Source organism: Polyodon spathula, chromosome 5, assembly GCF_017654505.1.
Source record: "Polyodon spathula isolate WHYD16114869_AA chromosome 5, ASM1765450v1, whole genome shotgun sequence".
In the NCBI taxonomy this organism is placed as follows: domain Eukaryota; kingdom Metazoa; phylum Chordata; class Actinopteri; order Acipenseriformes; family Polyodontidae; genus Polyodon; species Polyodon spathula.
This window is the reverse complement of record NC_054538.1, coordinates 27,296,243-27,320,676: the sequence shown is the minus strand read 5'-3', so window position 1 is coordinate 27,320,676 and position 24,434 is coordinate 27,296,243. Positions and strand designations below refer to the sequence as shown.

Genomic DNA, 24,434 nt, shown 5'->3' with positions numbered 1-24,434 from the left:
ATCCTAAATAACAGAGTTTATCAGGTTTTTTTAAGGAGGAAATAGTTTGTTTCTGTTGTTTTCGTAGTTACTGTACATTTAACTCGCACACTACAGAAAAAATATTTGAATTTATTTTTTAAATATAGGTTAAAACATTACTGCATGTTGCCTTTCAATTGTGGGGTGGTGAGCAGTGGATGTAGTAGCCACCAGAGGCTGCTAGAGAGTGCAAAACAGTGTTGAAATAATAGTAACAGAGTTAGTTTTAAATTTAGGGGTTTGGTTTAAGTCGCATATGATGTGGTGCGGACTGAAGTTGCGCATGGATATATACATGGTGTTAGTAATTGTAAATGAGGTGAATGAAGGAGTAATTTAGTTCAGTTAGTTCTGTTGCAATTTTCCGATTTATGGATAAAGATAAAGAAAAAAAACTGTTTTTGAGTATGTAAGTGTTAAGTTCTTTTGCACCCTCTAGTGGCTACTACAACAGACGCTCACTGGCCTGAATTGAAAGGTAATACTCAGTAATGTTTTCACCTATATTTCATAATAAATTCATAATTTTTGTATTTTCTTCACTTTTTATTGTTCTTACAAATGACTTATTAAAGCTTAACGACAGAAAATTTGGCAGAATTTTCTATTTGAGTGTTTGAGTTAAGTGTACCGTACCCATTTTCGCTGTCCGCCACATTTGTTGATATAAAACCCAGTGAAAGGTTAATTCTCGCAGTCTACTGGATGTTCCTATTATAGTTTTTTTTTTTTCTGCATTCTGTCCAAAGTCATAAATATATAAAAAAATAAATTACAGCAATTAAAAAATATTCATATCGCAACACCCCTAGTCCCTTCATCAGAGTGTTTGTTTTTTTTTTTCTTTCAGTCTACAAGTGAAGGGTTTAAAGAAGCTGTCCAGTATGTCCTCCCCAGACTGCTTTTAAGTCCTGTTTACCACTGTCTCCACTACTTTGAAATTTTAAAGGTAAGTCAACATTCATACTGTGTTTTTTTTCCCCTTATGACATCTATACTCATCCAGTCTCAGTGCATCATTTTTCCCCACTGTGTTTCAAGAGGAGTTGTCCTCAAATTACGTAAATTTGGTGTTTTTTTTATTTTGTTGGTTGAGATTCATTATACACTTCACAGCCCCAGAGACCTAATACTTGAATGTGTTATTGTTGAGAATGTGGTTGTTCAATTTCAAGCCCGGATATGGACATAATCGGAAAGCAAAAGGAAGACGAATGATGTCGACCTGGAGATCGTGGCACTCTCTGTGCTGTGCCTTGTGTCATCCCAAGGGCCTTCGTTATCTCCTGGTAACCCACCCCTCTGCTGTGCCCTGTTTTGTCATTTACTGGCAGGATGCTGTTGATCAGTGTAGGCGCTTAAGGTCTTATAAAACCAGATCAATTATTTTTAACCGGGAGGCTTAGTCATGCTTTTTTGATCTTTAATTGTAGTTTTTTTTTAAATGGTTCCTTTTGTAAAACAGTGTTAATAGAACTATCATGTTTGCAACCACTGCATTTTAATATTTATTCTAATGTTTTTTGTTCATTTGTAATTTTAATTTAGCTTTAGGACAAATGCATCTTAGCCTAGACTATAAGGGGGGGGACGGACGGACATACAACTTTAATTCAGTACATATATTGATTGCTACAATATGATGATACATATATGACATTGTTATTTCTTTTTGTTGACAAAAACAGAAATATGCCCTTCAAAAAAAGAAATGCATAGCAAATCTTCAATCGCTTAAATTGCAACAAAACTTGATCAAAAGAGTTGTATTTTATTTAAAAACGTTTTGCTGACAATGTCACGTCAGGATCGAAAATGCATGACATATGCCAAAACGCCAAAACACATGAATATTCCCAAAATTAACACCATTTCCTTTAGACATGCAATATTCCTGTGCAATCATTGCACGTGCAACATGCTGAGATGTGGCTGTAAAAGTGGAGGGTTCTCAGCTTGCATGTCTTATTGGTGTTCGCTGTAGACACATTTGAAGTTATGCCTAGACTTAAAGAGGCTCAACGGAATAATGCTATTGGACATTTGGAAGATGGTGAATCTCAGTCCACCATGGCACGATGTCTGAATGTTTCCCAGAGCACTATAGGACGACTTTGGCACCAATACTAACAATGTGGAAGAACACTTAACCACCCACGATTCGGTAGACCACGTGTGATGACGGCAGCCCAGGACATTTATATGCCTACATCATTTACTTGACAGGTTCACCACTGCAACCTCTACAACATCTGCATTACCTGGAATGCATAGAATTTCTGACCAGACTGTCAGAAACTGCCCACGGGAGGCAGGTATACGAGCAAGAAGGCCAGTTAGAGGAGTGATTCTTACGCCGTAACATTGTCAACTATGACTTCAGACTCTCTAGTTCTCCATTTGTATGTATCTTAAATATTTACACAGGATAGAAAGCCCTCCCATTTGCAAAGGGTGTCTGCCTGCAGCAGTAATGGTTTAATTGCAACCACAAACATCGACCTCATATAGGACATTGATTTAAGTACAAAAGAAGCATTGCAGCAGTACGCCAGGTCTGATGTACACATTTCAGTGCAATTAAGCGTATTGTAGATATTTATATGAAGAAGATTAATGCCGTGCGGTTACACACTTGCCTGCATTTAAGGACATGTTGATTCATCCGTTGTAACAGCATTCAAAGGAGACATGCTTCTTGTCAGGTCCATTTGCTATTCAGCTCCCTTAGTACAGCGGAACACTGTGCTGGCCACTTAGCACAGCACAAAGGCTTTTCCACAGAGCAACATGCCCAGAATAAGCGCTTATTATTTGGAAACAATCCACAGAGATCACGGATGGCCTGCCTGACTTGGTTATTTATTGTGCTTGTTTTTGCGAGAGGAGTTAGGGGAGTATTGTCGCCTGATGTTGCACTGTTCTGGGCTAGCAGGCTGACCAGATTATTCACATCACACCTATTGGAACACCTCAAAAATGGTCAAAATTTGACAGCCTGGGCATGCAAGTAGCCATATACAGTTGACACTTGTATGAAAGCCATACTAATTAACAAAATAATTTACAGTACAACAGTGCTAAGTTACAATGTTCAGAATTTGTATTGCAAAAATGCAGGTTACCACCCTTTTTATATGGCCATAAAAATGTTAAACTTAAGTGAAATGAATAGCCTTTTTATTTACTCCTGCTAAAAAATAAGTTTCCACAATTTTTTTTTTCTTGTGTATAACACAATGCTTACTTTTTTTTTCGTTCAAATGCAGGTGCACAACTCATCGCCCTGGTAGTTAGGTAAAAGGAAAGCAGTAAAGTGGTCAGATGTACAATAAACCATATTATTTGTTCAGTGGCGCTTGGCATATAGTCAGTTCCGATACACAAAATAAAAAGCCTGGGAAGTTTAGTAATGGTCCATTGGATTGTTGCTTTAAACATGCAAAACCAAAGCACCATAACATTCAAATCAGAGATACACCACGTTTTCACTCCTGAGAATAACTGACTGTAGCTGATGAATTTATTTAGACACAGTTTTGGTGAAACATGTGTTTACTTACAGTACAGTGTTACTACTTTTTTGCAAGGGTCAGTGTAAATCATGTCAAGTGGTACCCCTACCATTGATTTTATTGGGTGTGACATTGTTTCTGCTCCTTTTGTTGAGAGATGTTATGGTTTCACTCATACTAAAGAAACTAGCCAGTGCAGGTGTGCTGCTCATGTGCCGCCCCTGTTAATCTCTGTCTCTCTCTCTCTGTCTCTCTCTCAAAGTACGTCAGCGCATACCTTCCAGGATTCAGCTGGCACACTAATTTAACCAACAGAGACGTCTGAGGTTTCTCGGAGACTATGATGTGAATCATTCAGTAGCGCCTCAACATGCTGACTCTGCCTTTTATTAAAACCTGGGGACAGCTGCAGCCATTTCACAGTGTATTACCTTTCTCTATTTATCTCACAGAAACAAAGACCTGTCAAGGGTTTTAAGCTATAGAGGTGTATGAATGAGCAGGACATGCAGATACTTTTACTTTCTGATCTGCTGTTGCATTGAGGTGCATATTATGTAAAAAGGCCTAGGCATATAAACACAGGCAATCAAGCAAAATTTTATTTTCTTCTATCAATACTTACAGGTGGACTCCGTTATAAGTAGCGGTCTATTTAAATTGCGGAGAATTTAGATATTTTTTTCGCAGGTAGGTTATGGAATAAAATTAGGATTTAGCGCACCTGTCCCAAAACTTTATTACTCAAGGGCACCTGGCATTCTTTAATAAAAGAATGTTCATTGTCATGTTGTTTGTCCCATTCAGGAATTTATTTTATTAGAACCGAATCAAATGAAAGAAATTGTGCCTATTCTAACTGTATTTAAAAAGGAAGCAGCAGGTTGTTTGAAGTGAGCTGGCTGTGCTAGATCTACTGATTTAACTTGGCTACAACCAAGGAATACTTTTTATCTGCGCTGACTTTCAAGTTTGTTTTCTGGAAGCTGTTACTTGTTTTACATTCTGTTTAGCTGCCTCTGTAGTATCCCAGGCAGTCCTCGTACTTACGACACAGTTGGTCCTGCAAGTCGCATTGTAAGTCGAAGTCGAAGCACTTTGTCCCATTGGAACAATATTTATAAACTGGGGTTACATTCCTGACACTTCAGCCAGATAATATAGTTTTACAAAAATGACCCATTATATTGTACTCATGCAAGTGTTTATTTAAATCTTTACACTCAGCCCGGTGGTTACGCGCATATTACTGAGACACCTACCTGGCTTGTTTAAATGTACAGACTAGTGGCTTTCCAATGACGTATTCAGTGTGTGTATGTGGTACTCCTAGCAGGAAATGCTAGGAGTACCATCACCTGACTTTAAGCACCTCATCATGTGACAGAGTTCACAGCTTAGGTGTCGTTATGAGTCAATTGTTCTTATCAGACACTAACGGCAAAAAAAAAAGTTACATGCATTAAAAAAAAAAAAAAAAACGCTTGACACAGAGCATGCCGTAAATGCCGTATCGACGTCGTAAAGTCGAAGCAGGGTAATAATGCAAAAGAGTGCTAAGTGCCGTGCCTCGTAAGTCCAAGCGTCGTAAGTGGAGGATCGCCTGTATTTCATTTAATGTGTGATTTATGAAGCTAAATAGCGATCGATTGGATTTTCTCCAGCCACATTACAGCATGTGCAAAACAATCTGCCTCCATCTGCATGTAGTTTATTTGGCTCATTTCTTGACACAATCCTTTTAGCAACCGAAATCAAAATAGCAATTGTCCCACCTCCACAGGTCACAGAAAACACGGTACACAATCATTGATAGGCTGATTAAAACGTTGTTATGTGAACAGTAAACAAGAAAGTTAACCGCTTTGGAGTGTGTGTGTGTGTGTGTGTGTGTGTTTTTTTTTCAATGTTATTGGTCTAAAGTATTTATTACTTATTTTTTTAACCTAAGTGCAATGCACACAGGACGGCGAAGGAATAATAATAATAATAATAATAATAATAATAAAAAGCCTGCAAAATGTAAAAATTTAATTTGCGTCGCTTGCGGTGTGCACTAGTTTAATTTTAAAGTGTTGTTTTTTTCACTTTGTAGTCAGGTATGGCCTCTAAAGAGGTCAATTTTGCGGTGACCCCTCAGTTTCCTGATTTCCGCGAAATCGCGAATTAAGTAGACCCCTACTTATAAGCAGCATATTCTCAGATACAAATGCTTATGTTTTAGTTTAAAGGATCTTCAATAATTTGAATAACGTTTGTTTGTAGGAAGTGCTCTGGTCCAACACATTACACATATTAATACAAATAAAGTCTTTTAAAACCATGAAAACTTTTCACCATGCATGTAATTGCATTTTAATAAATAATGAGGCACAATTTTAAATATTTCGATATTTCAGTTTCTGTTTTACATTCCAGAGTTTAAACCAATAACATTTTTAAGGCCTTATAAATGTAAGGTATAAAAATCAAAATCATAACCTGGTTATATAACAGTGTGTCAGTACTGAGTTAAACTAACTTGGTAAATTAATATTGTTGTTTGTTCATTCATTCATTCATTCATTCATTCATTCATTCATTCATTATTTTATCTACCACTTATCATTCTCAGTAATACTGTACTTCTTGTGGCCTGTGATATGGCCTGTGATGACTGTGCACTTCGGTTGAAGAGTTGGTGGGGGAAGCACCAATAGATTAATCAATAGATTATGGGACCTACACAAGCCATAATCCACCAAACAGTTTTGTTTGTTCATGATGTAAATTATTGTCTAGTTTTGTAAATCACACTTAGTTTTTGTATTCTTTTGCACTATGATTAGAGATATTGAATATATTTTTGATGACTGTAGGGCAGGGGTTGTATCCTTGTGGGTTTCATTTGCATATGAAGTGCCACAAGTCTGTTGCCATGGTGGCAGCAACCAGCCTTCTGATGCTCAGGGTGGCCGCAAGCTAAGTATCATGCATTGGTACTCGAGCTGCTCACCCAGCGGGCTGCATTGTCGTCGTCGTCATCATCATCATCCTCATCACTGAAGAAAAAGAGGTGACAGAACAATAGTGGCAGCTCCATGACCTGTTTCGTTATGAGTTCTGAGTATTGGCGATGGCTTTTATCTTGAGGTGAGGCTTACACCTGTGCTTTTAATGGACAAACTATTTTGGGTATATGTTGTCACTTTTTTATTTGAGGCAAGCACTTTGTGTTCTGTAATATTCAAGGAAGTTTTGAATCTGAAGCATGAAAAATGTATTTACCTAAGCGGAAATTGCTTTGAAAGAAGCAAGTCTGTGAAACATAAAATGCACAGTGAATTTGGAACACATGCATTATAGGCAGTTTATGCTGCCATAATTGAAAATGTATGGTCTTTAATGTTGAGTGTTGAAAATTGATGTTCAGTCTCAAAGAATTTTACTAATAAATAAAGGGGACAACATATTTTGTGCTTTAAAAGTGTGTGTAGAAAAGCAAGACGGCAGTTAGGATAAATCATTAAAATGTTCAAAGTATTTTACTTAAATATAACACAAATGAGCATATATTCTGGCATGTTGCAGTAGATTACTTTACTGGTCTGCTGTTTTGAGTGGGGTTTTCTTTCCAAAACCTGTATAAAGGTCTTCAGTCTTGACAGTGTTGAAAATGGTTGTTCAGTCCCAAAGTATTTTACCTAATAAATAAAAGGGACAAAATATTTACTTTTTTAAAGGGCGAATAGAAAAGAAAGCCAGCCGCTAGCACATACAAGCTGTCTGAATATAAAGAAAGTGTCTCGTATAAGACGAATTTGAAGTGATTAATGATTATAGCTATTATGATTTTATTCGGCTGAAACCTCTCAGAGTCACAAGGATCTATCCATGTGACCCCCAAAGTCTTAGTGTTACACGTTTCATATGCAAGGTAGGGAATTTAAGCTGCTTTCGGAGAGGAGAAATGCTTGTTATGTTTGGAGTTTGTGCAGAATTTCCACGCCACTGATTTATGTTTGGTTCTTGTAAATAAAGGGTTTAATTTCAACAGTAACGCTTTATCGGAGAAAAAATATTTTACATAAACAATCTGATCTGAATACAAGGCTTGATGAATATCAGATGATTGCGCATTATCAACTACATGCAGTTGATAAAAGCCAAGCAGTAAGTTTCATCTTAAAATGATTATATTTTCTTGTAGCAGTGTGAACTCAGATTTCTCGAAACCTGTATTTTGGGAAGGCAAGTTAAACTGTTGTTTCGTTAGAAAGATCTGAATGAATAAATTAATGAATACAGAGAATTAGAAGGCTTATGGGGTGTAACTTTTCGCATGTTTCTGTTTATGCTGTGTAGCTACTATACAAAGTCTTGGTTTTCACAAAGGGACAGGTGAAGCCTTTGCATAAGGTATCACAGAGTACAGTTTCTGTACAATTTTATAAACCCTCTAATTGTACAGAAAATTTCACACAAATCTGCTACACTGGCACTTTCAGTTCATATGCCTGCTTTTAATATTGATGTATTTACAGATGGAAAACCAAAGCATTTTAATAGTATGTGTGTTATTTATTGTTTCTGTTTACATCATGTCCCTTTTCAACCACTGGGCTGGCTTCTGAAAAGACCAGAGGTGATATTTCTGAAGTGAGGGAGTTTGAAAATGACCAGGGATGTGTAGTTGTGCAATTTATTTCCAAACCAACACAAAGTTGTTAAAGTTAAAAACTAGAATGGGACCAAATGTTTTAGTGAAAATGTTAAACTGTTTTAGCATAAAGTAACTTTACAGAAACACTACCTCCTAAAATAACTAGTTACATTTTATGATAGCATATTGTAGTAGATTACTTTTACTGGTCTGCTGTTTTGAAGGGAGTTTTCTTACCTAGACTTGTATAAAGGTCTTCAGTGTTGAAAGTGTTAATAAAACATTTTAAAGAAAACGCCCTTACGGTTTACACTTTAAAAATGTTCTTATCGCTGCAGTTGCCTTATTTTATTTCTCTGTTTCTTGTTTAGCTTCTGGCTTCTGTATGAGGTGGAATGTAGTCCTATATCGCACTCTTTTCTTGCTTCCCTCTCGCAGAAGGGCAAAAACCCTTGCATAGCAAGAAATATGTCCTCTGTATTTCAGCCTCTTTTGGTTGCTGTTGTATGCCCCTTTTGTTTCCAGAAAGGGCGCTTAGCAGAAAAGAAGCATGTTTTGTGAGCAGTTAATCTCACTCATGAGGAAGATCTTATCCTTTCCTTATATTTTCTTGTTTTTTATTTCTGATCAGCAATTAGAAGAAAAGAGTGAAGATGAAGAGGACAAGGAATGTTTGAAACAGGCAATAACGGCACTGCTCAACCTCCAGAGCAGCATGGAAAGGATATGCTCCAAAAGCTTGGCAAAGCGACGACTGAGGTAAGTGTCGTTGTTTTGATTGTCCCTGTTTTCATTTACACACCCCTTGCCACCCCCAGCTCTTATAATTGGCTTTTCCAGTCTCTCTCAGTTTCCTGAGGAGAGAGACCCAGAGAGAGAGGTTGCAGCCTGTTTGGTGGCCTGCTCTATTGTCAAAAGGAAGTTACGTCGGGGTGTGATTTAGGGGCTTGTTATTATTTTAATCTTTAAAAAAAATATCACTGAATTGCAGCCTCCTAATTTTTTGAGTTTTTTTTTTGCTTTGTTTTTATCTGGTAAGTGTGTGTCTCTGTGTGAAGGTTAAATAGGTTTGTAACTGTGCGTTTTTATATTTTACCTGTAAGTTTTGGGGTTTGTGGGACTTTGACCTCTTAGTAAAATGAATGGGTGGGTGTATACAGTATAAATAGTGTTAAGGTGTTCCTTACGGTACTGTACAATGCAGTCTGGGGCTGTAATTCTGCTGTTTTGCTGTAGCTAAGGCAGGGGCTTCTTGAAAAGAGACCTTCAGTTGTGTAACATGGGAAGTCTCTTTTCAGACATTGTTGGACAAGGGATTGCATTATGTTTCTAATTTAGACAATAATTTACAAGTACAAATGGAATTGATGCATTAAATGTGTAAAATCTGTCTGCCTTTGGGTTTTTTTTTTTTTTTTTTAAATTTTATTTAGAAATGAATACAACTTATGAGTAAATATGACTGTCCAAGAAAAAGTCAAGTATGAACAAATTCTAAAACCTACCTACCTAAAGTGTTTGTTCAAATCTTTTGTTGCCACAGTCTTATCTAGCAGGCAATGTCCGCTTATGTTGGACCTATGTTTTGGAGATTCCGCTTTGCTGGAAATTAAAACATTTTAATAAAACCAAACTATTTTTCTCTCTCCGAACCACAGCGAGTCAGCCTGTCGGTTTTACAGTCAGCAGATGAAGGGCAAGCAACTGGCCATCAAAAAGATGAACGAGATTCAGAAAAACATCGACAGCTGGGAGGGCAAAGACATCGGGCAGTGCTGCAACGAGTTCATCATGGAGGGGACGCTGACGCGGGTGGGAGCAAAGCACGAGCGGCACATCTTCCTCTTCGACGGGCTGATGATCTGCTGCAAGTCCAACCACGGGCAGCCCCGGCTCCCAGGCGTTGGCACTGCGGAGTACCGGCTCAAGGAGAAGTTCTTCATGCGCAAGGTGCAGATCAACGACAAGGACGACACGGGCGAGTACCGGCATGCCTTCGAAATCATCCTGAAGGACGACAACAGCGTGGTGTTTGCCGCCAAGTCTGCCGAGGAGAAGAACAACTGGATGGCGGCACTCATCTCCCTGCAGTACCGCAGCACCCTGGAGCGCATGCTGGACCTCACCATGCTCCAGGAGGAGAAGGAGGAGCAGATGAGGCTGCCCACCCCCGACATGTACCGCTTTGCAGAGCCCGACTCCGAGGAGAACGTGGTCTTCGAGGAGAATGTGCAGTCCAAGTCGGGCATCCCCATCATCAAGGCTGGCACTGTGGTGAAACTCATTGAGAGGCTCACCTACCATATGTATGCAGGTGAGCTTTGCATAGGGGAGGGAGGAGGGAATGTGAAAGGGAAGAATGTGAAATAAGTATGCATTTGTTTTTTAACTTGCTTAGTAATCATTTGCAATATTCTGCTTGATGTACATTTTAGTGTCATTGTTTTTCTGGATTCATACATACATTTAGTTGTTTATGTGTTGTTGTTTTTTTTTTTGTTATTTACTCATTACCAATGATTTTTACCTCAGTTTTCTCCCTAATTTGGAATCTCCAGTTGTGTTATTTTTAATCCCGGTTAACTGCTGCATCATCCTGGCGACTCGGGAAACAGAGGCTGAAACACACATCCTCTGAAACGTGTTCCTGCCAATCTGTCATTTTTCGCACCGCGAAATACTCTTATGGCTTCCGGTAGACTTTTGCGATATCACTTTGTAGTTTTTTTTGATTACATGATGTTAAATAAAATATCTAAATTATGTTCATGTAGATTTATTTTATTTTATTTTATTTTTTTAATTATATCTCAATCCTAAAATTCTAGATGATGCAAAACCTTTGGCCATAGCTTTAGGGTTAGATCTAGTCCTCAGGAACATGTTCAGCTTGTACCTGTATTTACATTTTTAATTGGGAGTTTTCAACAGCTAAGAGGTGATTATTACTGCAAAAACACAAAGTTACTGCCTGTGTATCTCGTGTTGCTCCCTTGAACGCTCATTGTTCTAGAACCAGCTGGAAACGCACGCACATATTTATACATTTTAGGACCAAACATTCCAATAGGGTATTACTGCAGCCTGCAGCTGCTGTCTCGTAGCAGAAGTTGAAGTTATGGTCACATGGTATGTAGTATGCAGTGGGTGTACGTAGTGGCATTAATAACTATCAGAGATGCATTCATTATCACGCTAATTCGAAAATAATGTGTACTGTTAAAATTCTGTTGCATTTTAGGGTCCATCTGGGGTATTTAACAGGGTATTGATGTGTGATATGTCATGTTTCAAACGCCTGCGCTGGTGTTTTAATTGCTTTTTAATGTTGTTTTTATCTAAATACCTTTTGTACCATATATTGTTTGTTTTTGTTTACTTATGACAGATGTCAAACCCTTACTAAGTAGGGAAATAGATTCAAGTTACCTGATTGCTGCTGTTATTAACGAGAATTAAATAGTGAAACACTTCTTTATTGTAATTTATGTAGATCAGAATTCTCATATAGCAACGGGATTAACAGAGAAAATTAAAATAACTACATACAAGTCGGTTAATAAAAATGTCAGAAATTAAATGTTATTAGCTATCGATAAGAAAAGATGACAACCGCACACTCAATTGCAATCCAAAAATAATTTATTAAAGAAAAAAGAGAAGCCGACATTTCAACACCGAAGTGTCTTTATCAGGGTAAAAGTCTGTAAAAAACAGATGTATTTAAAGGTTTAAAGTAATCAACCACAGGTGAAGAAAATATGCAGTAATTAGTATAACATCAATCAAGGAACATTAACAAAGTCAATTACCAATTTAGCGTTACATAGTTAAATTGTTCTAACAGTTTGACAAAACAAATTTTAAATTGACTAAACTCGTAGCTTTGCCAATGTATGCTTTACTGCATGCACAAGATATCATATAGGTTACCCCAGTCATTTTACATGATATTACTCCTTTTATAGGAATGGCTTTACCACTAAGTGGATGTTTAAAAAAGTGTTACTTAAACGTGCTATTACATTGAGAACAAGAGCCACATTTGTAATTACCATCTGATATGGTGGGCAGAGAAGTGTCTGTTTTGATGCAAGGGGTAAATCTGCCCTAACTAGGGTACCTCTTAAATTATGCCCTTGTCTAAAAGTTAAACGGGGAGGGTCCAAAAAGTGATTTTGATATTGTAAGATCCGATTGTGAAATATGCCAGTGTCTATTATACCTTTTATTTTTTCTCCACGTTTGGAATATTTATAATCAACATAACTGGATTTAACTTTTCTTCACGTAGAATGTCAGCTGGGGATTTTAAAGTGGTTTTAGACATGGCAGCATTGAGGCACTTTGGTTTTATATCCTCTATTTTGAAATCTGGCCCACATACAAGGCATGTTTTTTTCAAAGTCAGACTCCTGTTTGGAATTGCGTTTGATCCTACAAAATTGACTGTAATGTAAGCTATTCTTTAAAGGTAAGGAATGACAACTGTCTGCCCTTAACAGTGGTTTACGATAAAGATTAGTGTACAAGCAATTCCCATCTTTGACAATCCACAAATCCAGAAAGATAATACACTTGTGATCAAATTGCATAGTCAGTTTGGGATGTTCATTACAGGAATTCAGAAAGTGGTGAAATTGTTCCAGCTCCTGAACGTTACCTTTCCATAAAACAAAAACATCATCAATGTATCTTTTCTAAGTCACTGTATGGTTTAAGAAGGGGTTAATCTGGGGATTCAAAATGAATATTTCATCCAAATGTCCAACATATAGATTTGCATAATTAGGGGCTAACGAAGCACCCGTAGCAAAGTAATTTTTAGTTAATACTAATTCACCCAATGTTAGAATTAGAAGGTAAAATATCCAAATCTCGCTTGTTAAGGAAATGTTCTAGAGCTTGTAGACTGCCATCATGTGGAATATTAGTATGAAGAGATTCAACATTAAAGGTTACCAAAGTAACATCGGAAGAAATGTTTAGAGAATCAATAATATTGATCATGTCCCCAGTATCTTGGACAACAATTGGACAAAAAAAATCTGCAAAACTAGATAAAGAGGATGTAAGGGAGTTTATACCAGCAACTATAGGGCCACCAGGAGGGCTAATCAAATTCAGGCTTGTGTTTAATGCTGGGATTAAATTAAAACATTGACCCATCCGCTAATTACAATTACAGATTACCACCCAAAATTTGATGTCGAGTAGAACAAAGAAGCTTATCAGGGTGGGTCAGCGTTTTGATTTAATCCCATAAGCGTGATAATAGCTACAGCAAAACAAAGAAACACTTCATTTTATTTTACGTACATTCAAACTCTCATGGAGCATTTTAATAAAACAAATACTGTATGGATGTAAATAAATACAAATCTGTCATAATAAATTGCCTAATTGACAAACTTTATTAGTAGTCAGCATTTAAACAGGATAATACATAGAGAAAAATAAACATTTATACAGCTTTTAAAACCCAATATAGCACTCACAGATTCACTCAGACATCTTTAATTAGCTGTGGCTGAAAACTTCTTGAAGAATGAGCTCACACACTGAAATAAAAGTACGACCCCCCCTCATACCAAACTGCAGAAGCGCATTGCTGTCATACATAAAAAATTTATATCACGTAATTATGTGATGGGGAATTATCACTTAATTTCATCATAGGGATAATTTATTAGGGGCTGTTTAACCATGCTGTGTGAGTACATAAGCTGTAAGTACGATACAGTAGCTCTAATAAGCACATGTACTGCCCTTACTCATGAGTAAATCCTTTGGAAAAACATAACTTTGCGATCACATTTGTCCATGCATATTGTTTATGCTAGTCTATAAACCTGTTGTTAAATTAAGTAAATGCTGTTTGTAGTAAGACATTAAAACAGCATATAGTATATATATATATAGATATATATCCATGCAAACAGCATATATATATATATATATATATATATATATATATATATATATATATATATATATATATATATATATATATATATATATATAATTATGCTTCAACTTCTGCTATGAGATAGCAGCTACAGGCTGCAGTAATACCCTTCTCAAACATTCAGCATTTGGTTTAGTTTTGCAAATGGATATCCAATTTTATTATCAGAAAGTGTGTTCAGCCAGAACATTGCAGTTTTCACACGTCAGCTGTAGACAGACCCTTGTGATTTAATAGGAGTTCAGATTTGTATTACCTCCTGCTCTCCTCTGACGTTGTCAGTAGTGTGCTATTTAAGGCATTATGCATGTCTTCCATAAATATTTAGAAAACAAGTGGACGTCAGCGAACTGAATATGATGACCGGTGCTTTTCATGTCAGTTCAGTACTGATAAAGTTATAACTGTAATTGCTTCTATTGTGAAATTCTCTATTTTATTTGCAGCAAGCATTACAGTCTCTTTTTTCTGGTGTTCTATACACTTTGTTTTGTGTCATTATTGAATACAACCTATGCTAACTGGCTTTTCTTTTAGGATTGTGTGGTGTTTATGTGTAGATTTCTGCACGAATACTTGGTACACTGTGAAATGTGATAATCCATTGAGTAGTGGTTTTATGCTTTTATTATGTCTCCTGGAACTAGTAAAAGAAGTTAATTTGTTCCTTGTATGCGTTCTGGGGGGAAATGTGTAGGTTTTTGACACCAAAATATGGTATTTATGCCAGAACAGGATGAAAAAGCTGGAACAAGACAAAACTGACTTCATATGGTTACAGGGTTTAGTTTCATTTGTGATCTTTTCTCTAGATTAAAGCAAGTTCCTGCCCTAGCTCTGTGCTGGCCATTTGGAATTTAGTTGTAATCTGTCTATGCATTTTTTCACCATCTATAACTACCTATAGCATGCCTTTATTAAAAAAAAATGCTAGAGATGGTTTAGTGGAGGTGGCAGTGGGGAGCGTTTGCGCTAATTAGGGGGAGAAAGCAAGGTGCCTGCTGCCGAGGGGGGCGGCTGGGGCTGGCCATGAGGTGAATTTTAAATGGTGGAAGCTGCTAGGGGCTGGGTGCACCAGCGAGAACACCGACAGGCCTGGGTCTAAAAAAAGCAGACTGGCAGGACTTAGAATTCAGGGAAAGTAAATTTGATTAACATCTAGTCCAGTATATCTGGCGTTAGGACTAGCGGTTGCAAAGCAATTATCCCCTTCCCACTGATCACTTCAAACAAGGTTTAGAGCTAACTATTCTGGTGGTTAGATTTTTTTTTTTTTTAAACACAGATTGAGAAATGAGCCTCTTCTGATTTCTGCCCACATACATTATCCAGGGTTTCACTGTGAGTTTGAAATATTTAGCAGTTGTCAATAACAATTCCTGTTACATTTATTCCCCTACAAAAATCTAAGCCAACAGTAGTAATGAAAAGCAGCTGGCACTTAAATCCATGGTTTATTAGTAGTTTTTAGGTGGTTAATGGTTTTGAGAGCTTGGAGAACAGGGCTCAGGCTGTACAGATGGTATGTTTGATTTGATTCTAGTTTAAATTAAAATATGTGTTTAGGATGGATAAACGGACTTTCTCTGACTTGATCAACCTATCCTCTGCCAGGATGGGCCACCGTTGGATCAATCATCTATCCCCATTTTACTCTAAAAATCAGTGGTTCAGTTTTTCAGGACAGGGAATTGAAAGAAATATGGATGTTACCCTGCAGGGTTGGGCTCAGTTCCTTTATTTCAATTCCAATTCCATTTTCAGTTCCTTTTTTAAAAACCAATTCTCAATTCCAATTCCCTCCAAAGGAATAATTTTGAAAGAATTGGAATTGATGTTGATTAAAAGGGAATGGGGAATTTGAATACATTTTTTAAAGAAATTGAAGAAAAAAAATTATAAATCCTGTTACCATTTACATATATTTCTAAATTCAACTCGTCAAGTTTTATCAGAACCTATAAGAGTATTTCCTCACAACCAACTGATCAGTGTTTCCATTGAAAGTAAAATAATTGTTTACTCTTTAACGGAAGACCCCCCACCCTCTCTCCATATCCACCAAAGCAATAGCCCGGTGGCAGAATGCTCATTTGAAAACCTTATTTTTTCCTTGGTAACTCTGCTTGGCATAAGTGCTTTTCTAAGAATGTCATACTGTTACAAAAGTAAAACCTGAAATGAATTTTTGAAAACCTCCAGTTAACATCCTTCTCCCAGTGAATGTGCTGCGCTGAAGGCTGCAGTTCTATTTTTAAAAGTTCTCAGAAGTGTCAAAGCAGGCCTTGTGCGTCAGTCCGACGTCTGTTTCCTTTGTAAAATAATCCCTAGCTGATTGTTTGTAAATGCGCTCTGAACCTGTTATTGTTACACGTTGCCCGGTTTGAATGGCTTGCTAGAGATTAATCATGTGAACAAAGACGTCAACTAACCCCTGCTCCCCAGCCTTATCAAACACTCTGAGGAGGCTGTCTGACGTGGATCTCTTCCAGTTTGCTGCTCGAGTGACACACAAGCCATTGTGTGATTGTGTTTGTTGTTTAACTGTTGAAATAGTCTCACCAGTGCAAAGTCGGTCAGAACATTTTTGTTTATATTACTTTTTATTGTTGCTAAAATGTGCACTAATGTCTGCGCCTTTTTTTCCTTTCCCGCAGACATATACAGTGTATATAAACCAAACAGCAAAATTGTATGGAGACAGTTTAATATAATATAACTTAGTCGTAACTTGGGCAATAACCCATTAAAAATCAGGATGGAGTTTCTGAATGGTAGACACATCATTGCATTAGGAGCAAGGCCAACTTGAATTCTTCATGTTTTGAATTTTCTTTCACAATTCAGATCAATATTGAATCCATGTTATTAAAAGCTATAACTGTTTTCATCAAGTGTTTATTTATGCATGAGTAAGGGATTCAGGCATTAAATAAAACGAAATTATTGAACAATGTAACATACAAAGGATAACAGACAAGACTGCATTGCAGCTATGATTTTAATTAGTCACACCTGAGATTAATTAGAAATGACTATATACAGTATTGGCATATCCTACAAGCTTGTGTTGCTTGCTGGATTCTTGATCAGTCTGGGGCTTGACCTGCTTGCCTTAACATTATCCAAAAGGAAACTTGCTTTTTTTTCACCTTTTTGTGTTTTTTTTTTTTTTCTAGATCCTAATTTTGTACGAACATTTTTAACAACATATCGATCGTTTTGCAAGCCACAAGAACTTCTCAAGCTACTAAAGGCAAGGTAAGTAACTGAGACAAAGTGATGCTTTTAAACTGTATGCTTAATTTTAGCCAAGGCTGGCAGTCGCTTTTTTAATTGGCTCTGTGTGCTGACAGGGCTGTTTTTCGAGAGCCTGTTATGTGCGTTTCTGTGCCTTGCTGGTACTGTCCTTCCCTGCGGCGGTAAGAGGTTTGACTTGCGCCCTGTTTCTTGTAAGGTTTGCAATTCCAGAGCCCAACCCAACTGAGGCTGACAAGGCTGCTGTGGAGAATGGAGACCAGCCCCTGAGCGCAGAGCTGAAGCGCTTCAGGAAGGAGTACGTCCAGCCAGTGCAGCTCAGGTAGGCAGCCATGGAAACGATTGGAAAAGAGCATATCGATGAGGACTAGGGAGTTCTTAAATAGCCAGAAAAAAAAGAAAACAAATGAATTGACAAAAAAGACTCTCTGTAGACTAGACTGCTTCTGTATTTTTGTGCTTGTAAAACTTGTTACATGTTAACGTTCACACAGCATAATTTGTTTGCTGCTATCAAAAATGACTGACAGAGAGAGACATCTTGTGGAGTTCAGTAAGTTTTATATATTGTTGGGTATCCCTTGTCCTGTAATACTACACATTTGAGGGCATTTGCTGCCCTTTTTACCATCTTCAAATGTATGCAAATATTTCAATGAAGATGCCGTCTCACATAGTGGTACCCCAAAATGTTATCCATTTTCTAGATGGAGCAACTTAGGGGCCATTTATTGCCCCTTTTATCCCACTCTGACCCCTTGCGTACTAAATATATTGAGGTCTTTATTAAATACATATAAAATGACCTGTCCAAAAAGATGAGTTGAATATTGAGTTGAAAGTTGAATATTCTTTAATGGAGTCCTGACTCCTACACATTTGCCAACCATGTTTTTTTATAAAATTTTAATAACATGAATACATATGACAGATCACCTGACTTCTAATAAGGTTATGTGTAGAACAGTCATACATCAAAGGAAATACTTGATTACGCCAGGGTCTTCAAACAAATTGAAAAAGGATGACAACCAATTTTCACTACTCCATAGCTAATTCCTGCAACCGATAAGTTATAAAAGTAAATTACATTTTAAGAAGGTGTGTATGCTTTTATTTTTATCAAACACCTAAAAAAAAAAAAAAATGCTTTGGTTAAAAGAGTGAAACTGAAGAGAATGTAAATATTTTCAGAGAGGCTGTACCCCAAAATTGACCTCAGCGTTTAACGGTCTTAAACAAGGTAACTGTTAAATCAGAAGAGTCTCTTGAACAGCCCCTGGAATCAACTCTTTTTGGCCACCTTGGTTCTGTCACCCAGCTTCACCGTGTCTAACTCACATCTTTCCTCCTCAGAGTTTTGAATGTTTGCAGACACTGGGTGGAACACCACTTTTATGATTTTGAGAGGGACGCCGGCCTGTTACGTGAATTAGAAGAATTTATAGGAAAGGTCAAAGGTATGAATATGAAAAGCCATAAAGGCTCTATTGTAAACCAAATAACACCAGTTTACCTAACAGTTTCAGGGTTTAATTGTTGTGAAGGTTTTATATTGGTTTTGATTTTAAAAAGGAGTATTGCGACAAAACATATTTAGCATTTGTATGTCAGATAAAAGAAAAAGTATGTTGAATATGTGTAGTTTTACAGAAGACACAAACATTCCGGAATTTTCTGTGGACCAATGTTGTAATTGACAGGTGAAGCGTTATTAAATGAGAAGTTGGCATTGAGATAACTAAATTGTGGATTTGTTTAGTTTTGACTGTGGTATCAAATATAGAGGGCATTCTTTGCCTATTTGCAAATTATTTTATGAATACATTCTAACAAATTTAAGATGCTCCTAACCGTATGTGTAACTTCCATTTGTTTCAGGTAAAGCAATGAGAAAATGGGTTGAATCTATCACTAAAATTATCCAAAGGAAAAAACAGGCGCAAGCAAATGGACCAAATCACAACATTACCTTTGAAAGCTCCCCTCCTCCTATAGAATGGCACATAAGCAAAGCTGGCCAGACGGAGCATTTCGACCTGCTGACGCTGCACCCCATTGAGATCGCACGACAGCTCACCTTGCTCGAATCGGACCTCTACAGGTATTCACAACTGCCTTTCGATTTCTTTCTGTTTCTTTAGTCATGAATGTTGGTGTTCATAAAAGGTACGTGAAATCCACACGGCAGCGGTAGTAAAGCTTCTCTTCAACAGAGCATGGCTCCAGTCTTCTCTTATAGGACCATCCTCTTAGGTGGTGAGGGAGCATTTCAGTCTATGTGCCTCTCCAATCCTTGGGCTCTCTCTTGAAAGGTGCCCAGTGCCAATATGTGTTGTGGAAAGCTTGTACCTCCTGAAACCAGGCCTCTAGCTGATTTTTTGACACCCTAAGGTGGTGATTTGATCTGCATTAACAGTAAATTCAAAGCACACAATTTAGTATATTTTACTAAGAGTCTTCTCCGGCACAGTTATGACTTTCTTCTGGAAGGGGCGGGTGGTGCTGGTTGGGGGTGTTAATGCTACAAAACTATGATAATATTACTGTAGTGTTTGTAAAATATATGAATTGCTTATAATTGTAGTTATTATTAATTACATTGTTACAGTATTCTACTAAATGGCATGAATGAAACCCCACTTCTGAAATGTATTCATGAGCATTTCTTCTGATCTTCTTCTGGGTGGTCCTGGGGGGGGGGGGGGGGGGGGTATTGTATTGTATTCTTTATTTTTAATATCCTGAATTTACACAGGACATTTTTTGGAATCTTGATGACCTTGGACTTACAATTGCTGGCTCTTGTTATACATTGTTTTTGTTCAGCAGCCTATTGTTTCTAATTCTACAAAACACACAATACTTCACAATAGTAAAAATAAGGCCAAGGTGGAATTCAGGGATGCAGCTAAATATATATGCCTGCCTTGTGACAGCTGATGTTTTTAATTTTTGTTTGATATTTTTTAATATTAAGAAGCAAGAGATTCTGATTTGGATATGGCATCTTGAACTGGATATGGATAACGTGGAATGAGATAAGATGACTCCACACTTCGAATTATATATTTTTGTATGCACTTGCTGTGGATTTCCACCTTTGTCTGTAATGTGACAGTGTTAGACTTACTGCCCCTTTGTTTTGCAGTGGACATGTCCTTTCTTAGGACACTGGCCGTGACCTTTGTCTGCCCCCTCTCCTGTTTTGAACCAGGCCCAAAATAAATTGAGTTCAGAGGATCTTGGCCTACCACCAGCAAAACTGGCACAGTAATTAAAATAGTCACAAAAAATATGAATGTCAAATTTCCATACTATACCATCTCTACACATTGCCACGCCTTGTTCTTCAGGCCCAGTAAACCAGTACAATATTTCATCTTTTTAGGGCTGTGCAGCCATCAGAGCTGGTGGGCAGTGTGTGGACAAAAGAAGACAAGGAAATTAACTCTCCCAACCTCCTCAAGATGATTAGGCACACAACCAACCTCACACTGTGGTTTGAGAAGTAAGCTTTGGATTTAATTAAACATTTTTTGAAAGTAAAGCTTAAACATGAGGTAAAGCTTATAGGAAACTAAGTCAAGTGACAAACATTTCAGCAATCGACTTCTTCAGTGTACATACACTTTTCTCTGGTCTAACCTGCTGAGTCTCCTGTATTCCAGAAGGTGGCACTGTTGGACAGCATTTTGAAAGATGGAAAAGGTAGCAAGATTAAAATGCACCAATACTTTTACATTTAAAGTGTCGGAGTACTTGCAGGTTTACAGGCATAAGAAGTTACCACTTAGCATGCCAATGTAAACATTAATTCATGCAGCCTTGTTCCTCCTTTATCTCCAACTGGTGTAGGATAGGTAGACATTTATTTTAATATTTGAATTGTCTGTTAATATCTGGGGTGTATATTATGTTAAAGGTTTACTTGCTGGTTTATATTTTTCCTCTGCAAAAAAAGCACAATGCAAAATTCATTTAAAGGCATTTAGCCAGAATGGTCCAGCCATGAGTTCACGTGTCAAATGAATGAAGTGTTCAATGCCAGTAGTTTAGACAGTTTAGATGTCAGCAAGTGTAGCAATCAACAAAGCAATTAATCGTAAGTTTAGTGAATCTCCTCACACTACATTCGATGGGCTGTTGATACAGGTCAGCCTTGGAGTTGAATGTAATGATAAAGATAAACAGCTTGAAGGGTGCTTGCCTAACACAGCCAATCACACCGATGTGCTCTGCAAACTAATATACTCATAGGTCCTAGTAGCTACTGTGTATGTTTTCAGGGTTTCATAACAATCTTCAGCTTTGCGTGGTCATTCCCCTTTCATTTTATAAAGCTGTATATTTTCACATAATTTCAACAAGGTGTTCAGAAGCTGTGAGCCTCACAATGTTTCATTGAAACAAATATGCACACACAACAGTGTTTATAATTTGTGGAATTCTCTTTTTTAAAGGAGCATCGTCGAGACTGAAAACCTGGAAGAACGGTCGGCGGTGGTGGCTCGAATAATCGAGATCCTGCAGGTTTTCCAGGAACTGAACAACTTTAACGGTGTCCTGGAGGTTGTGAGTGCCATGAACTCCTCCCCCGTGTACAGGCTGGACCACACGTTTGAGGTGTGCTTTAGAAACCACTACAGAGAAAGGGTTTCTCAGGATAATGTACCATTTCAATCGGTACGACCAGGTTCGGAATTGGTGGGTCTGACAACCCATTCTTCATTTTCATCTTCAGCAAATCCCAAGCCGGCAGAGGAGGGTTCTAGAGGAAGCTCACGAGCTGAGTGAAGACCACTATAAGAAGTATTTGGCTAAGCTCCGGTCTATCAACCCACCCTGTGTGCCTTTCTTTGGTAAGTGGTTTACAGTCCCAGGACAGATTCTTTTTAGATGTTCCTGGCACAAGGAGAAGGAGGTTCCCACAAGGTGCACTGATGATCGAGCAAAATTCAGTTGCTGGTTCCTCCACCATTGAGCCCCCACAAAAGGTTGTTGCAGGATGGGTAGGTAGGACTGAGAGGTGACCATGGATATGAGTCTCCCTGGTCAGTGCTGTGCCCTGGAAAGTGGGCTACAAATGATACAGCTGGATTTGTCACTTCTTTACTGTGCTATTCCTGTCCTGTTTATAAATCCCAGGCTCACCGTTCATTTGCGTTTTCACGTTTTGATTTGACCCCTTTGTACAGTGAATGCACTTGTACCTCATTCAGTGTGTGTTGCACAAGCACTGACTCTTCACCCTCCCTCTCTGTTTAATCAGGAATTTATTTAACTAATATCTTGAAGACCGAGGAAGGCAATCCAGATTTTCTGAAGAGACATGGGAAGGACTTGATAAACTTCAGTAAAAGGAGGAAAGTTGCTGAAATTACAGGAGAGATTCAGCAGTACCAGAATCAGCCCTATTGCTTACGAGTGGAAAACGACATCCGAGTGAGTTTGTAAACCTCTATGTCCAGGCGGGTCGTGCCTTATAAAATGGTTGTTTACAATTTTTGCATCTTTAGGTAGAAGTAATTGTGGAATTTCTTTTCTTTTACACTTTGAGTTATTTACAGCTAATACATTACAGTAAAACATGAAGTAACCAGACTAATGGAGATGTAAGCAATCTGTTTAACTGCACTGAACCTTGAAAGTAACCATGACACAGTGCAAGACCGGAAACCACTGCAAATTCCTAGCTCAGCCTGCTGTAAAAGCACAACACTGACAGTTATGAGCCCCGGTAGCTGTCAAAACCCCAATGCATTATTTTATTGGGACCAGGTAGTGTTCCGGTTAATTGACAGTCTATAGAATAGACTGCCTGATAATGTGTGTTAGATTCAATTTTAAATAGTATTTTACCTGGGATTCGAAATGGAACCTGGAACGATAAAGGGAGGGGGACAACAATTTTTCATGCAACAAAAATTTATTATGTTCTGGAACGAAAACGATATTCAAGATTGTTCATAGGTAAATGTGTTTTTTGGGTTTTATTTCAGTCTGCTCTCTCTGTCTCTTTCCATTGTTTTCAAACATACAATAATTTGAAAAAAAGCGCTCTTCCCATGGTTTTACACCTCAGAGGTCAATGAAACAAAGCATTACATCACGAGAAGCCAGCTAATGAAGTTCAACATTACATTGAGCTTGCTTTTTCGGAGCAGCCAGCGAATCAAATAGCACTATTTGCCTTCAGTTCGGTCTGTGTTTCTTGTATTGTAAACATGGACTGTTAACGTATTAAGTTCTGTACACAAAACACAAGCTGTAAAAGTATGCGTGGCAAGTGAAGCGTTTTGTTAAAACAGCAATGTTTATTGTATAACTAATTTATTTAGTTGTATTATGAATCATTTAACGATTCCTGATTTGATTGTTCAGTGTTTCATTTTCATTTTTATATCCAGAAGTAAAGGTTGCACATGTGTTACATTTGTTGTATATCTTACTGTGAAATGTGCATATCGATGATTACAATGTTCCCCTTAGTGCTTAATAATAAAGTGTGTTCGGATGTAATTGATTACTTGGAGGGGATTTTTTTAATGCATATCTTCTGTTTAAGACAGTGTGGCGATGCAATAAGAAATATGCAGGTTATGGTAAATATACAGTGCTTTTGAAGAGATGTTTTATTATCTATCAAATGTACAGCAGATGTGTAGAGCCCAGGTCATGTTTTTTTTTTTTTTTTTTATTATTAAGTAAAAACACCATAAAGATGAAACAGAACGGAGAACAAAAAAAGTGTCATTTAATGGAGCCACGATCTCAATTAGCTGCAGAGTTTATTTCAGACAAACATTGCGTTAAGTTATTCATTGAATGTAAGGACGCTAACCCAGCAAGATTTTGGGGAAATGTCGTTGCTTTGAATTGTTTAAAAAAAAAAAAAAAGTGTAAACTCAAAACTGAGGCAAAAGAAAGTTGCACTGGAGAAAAGAAAAAGAAAAAGCAGACTGCTGCCATTTTCCTTGAAGGCTGCAACATAGGCATTGTTGTTTCTATAGACAGGAAGTAAGTGCAT

The 24,434-nt window shown here is 37.6% G+C and overlaps 1 protein-coding gene across 1 annotated transcript in view; it reads left to right on the top strand.

The window, feature by feature from the left end:
• LOC121316389 (son of sevenless homolog 1-like) overlaps nt 1-24,434 on the top strand; it is a 61,101-nt gene that overhangs the window by 34,949 nt on the left and 1,718 nt on the right. Inside the window, exons 8-18 of the mRNA XM_041251468.1 lie at nt 872-970; nt 8,810-8,937; nt 9,837-10,492; nt 17,326-17,407; nt 17,604-17,726; nt 18,761-18,864; nt 19,286-19,508; nt 20,796-20,915; nt 21,868-22,030; nt 22,149-22,266; nt 22,677-22,849. Of these exons, the coding sequence (XP_041107402.1) occupies nt 872-970; nt 8,810-8,937; nt 9,837-10,492; nt 17,326-17,407; nt 17,604-17,726; nt 18,761-18,864; nt 19,286-19,508; nt 20,796-20,915; nt 21,868-22,030; nt 22,149-22,266; nt 22,677-22,849 (1,989 nt within the window). The remainder of the gene's footprint in view (nt 1-871; nt 971-8,809; nt 8,938-9,836; nt 10,493-17,325; nt 17,408-17,603; nt 17,727-18,760; nt 18,865-19,285; nt 19,509-20,795; nt 20,916-21,867; nt 22,031-22,148; nt 22,267-22,676; nt 22,850-24,434) is intronic.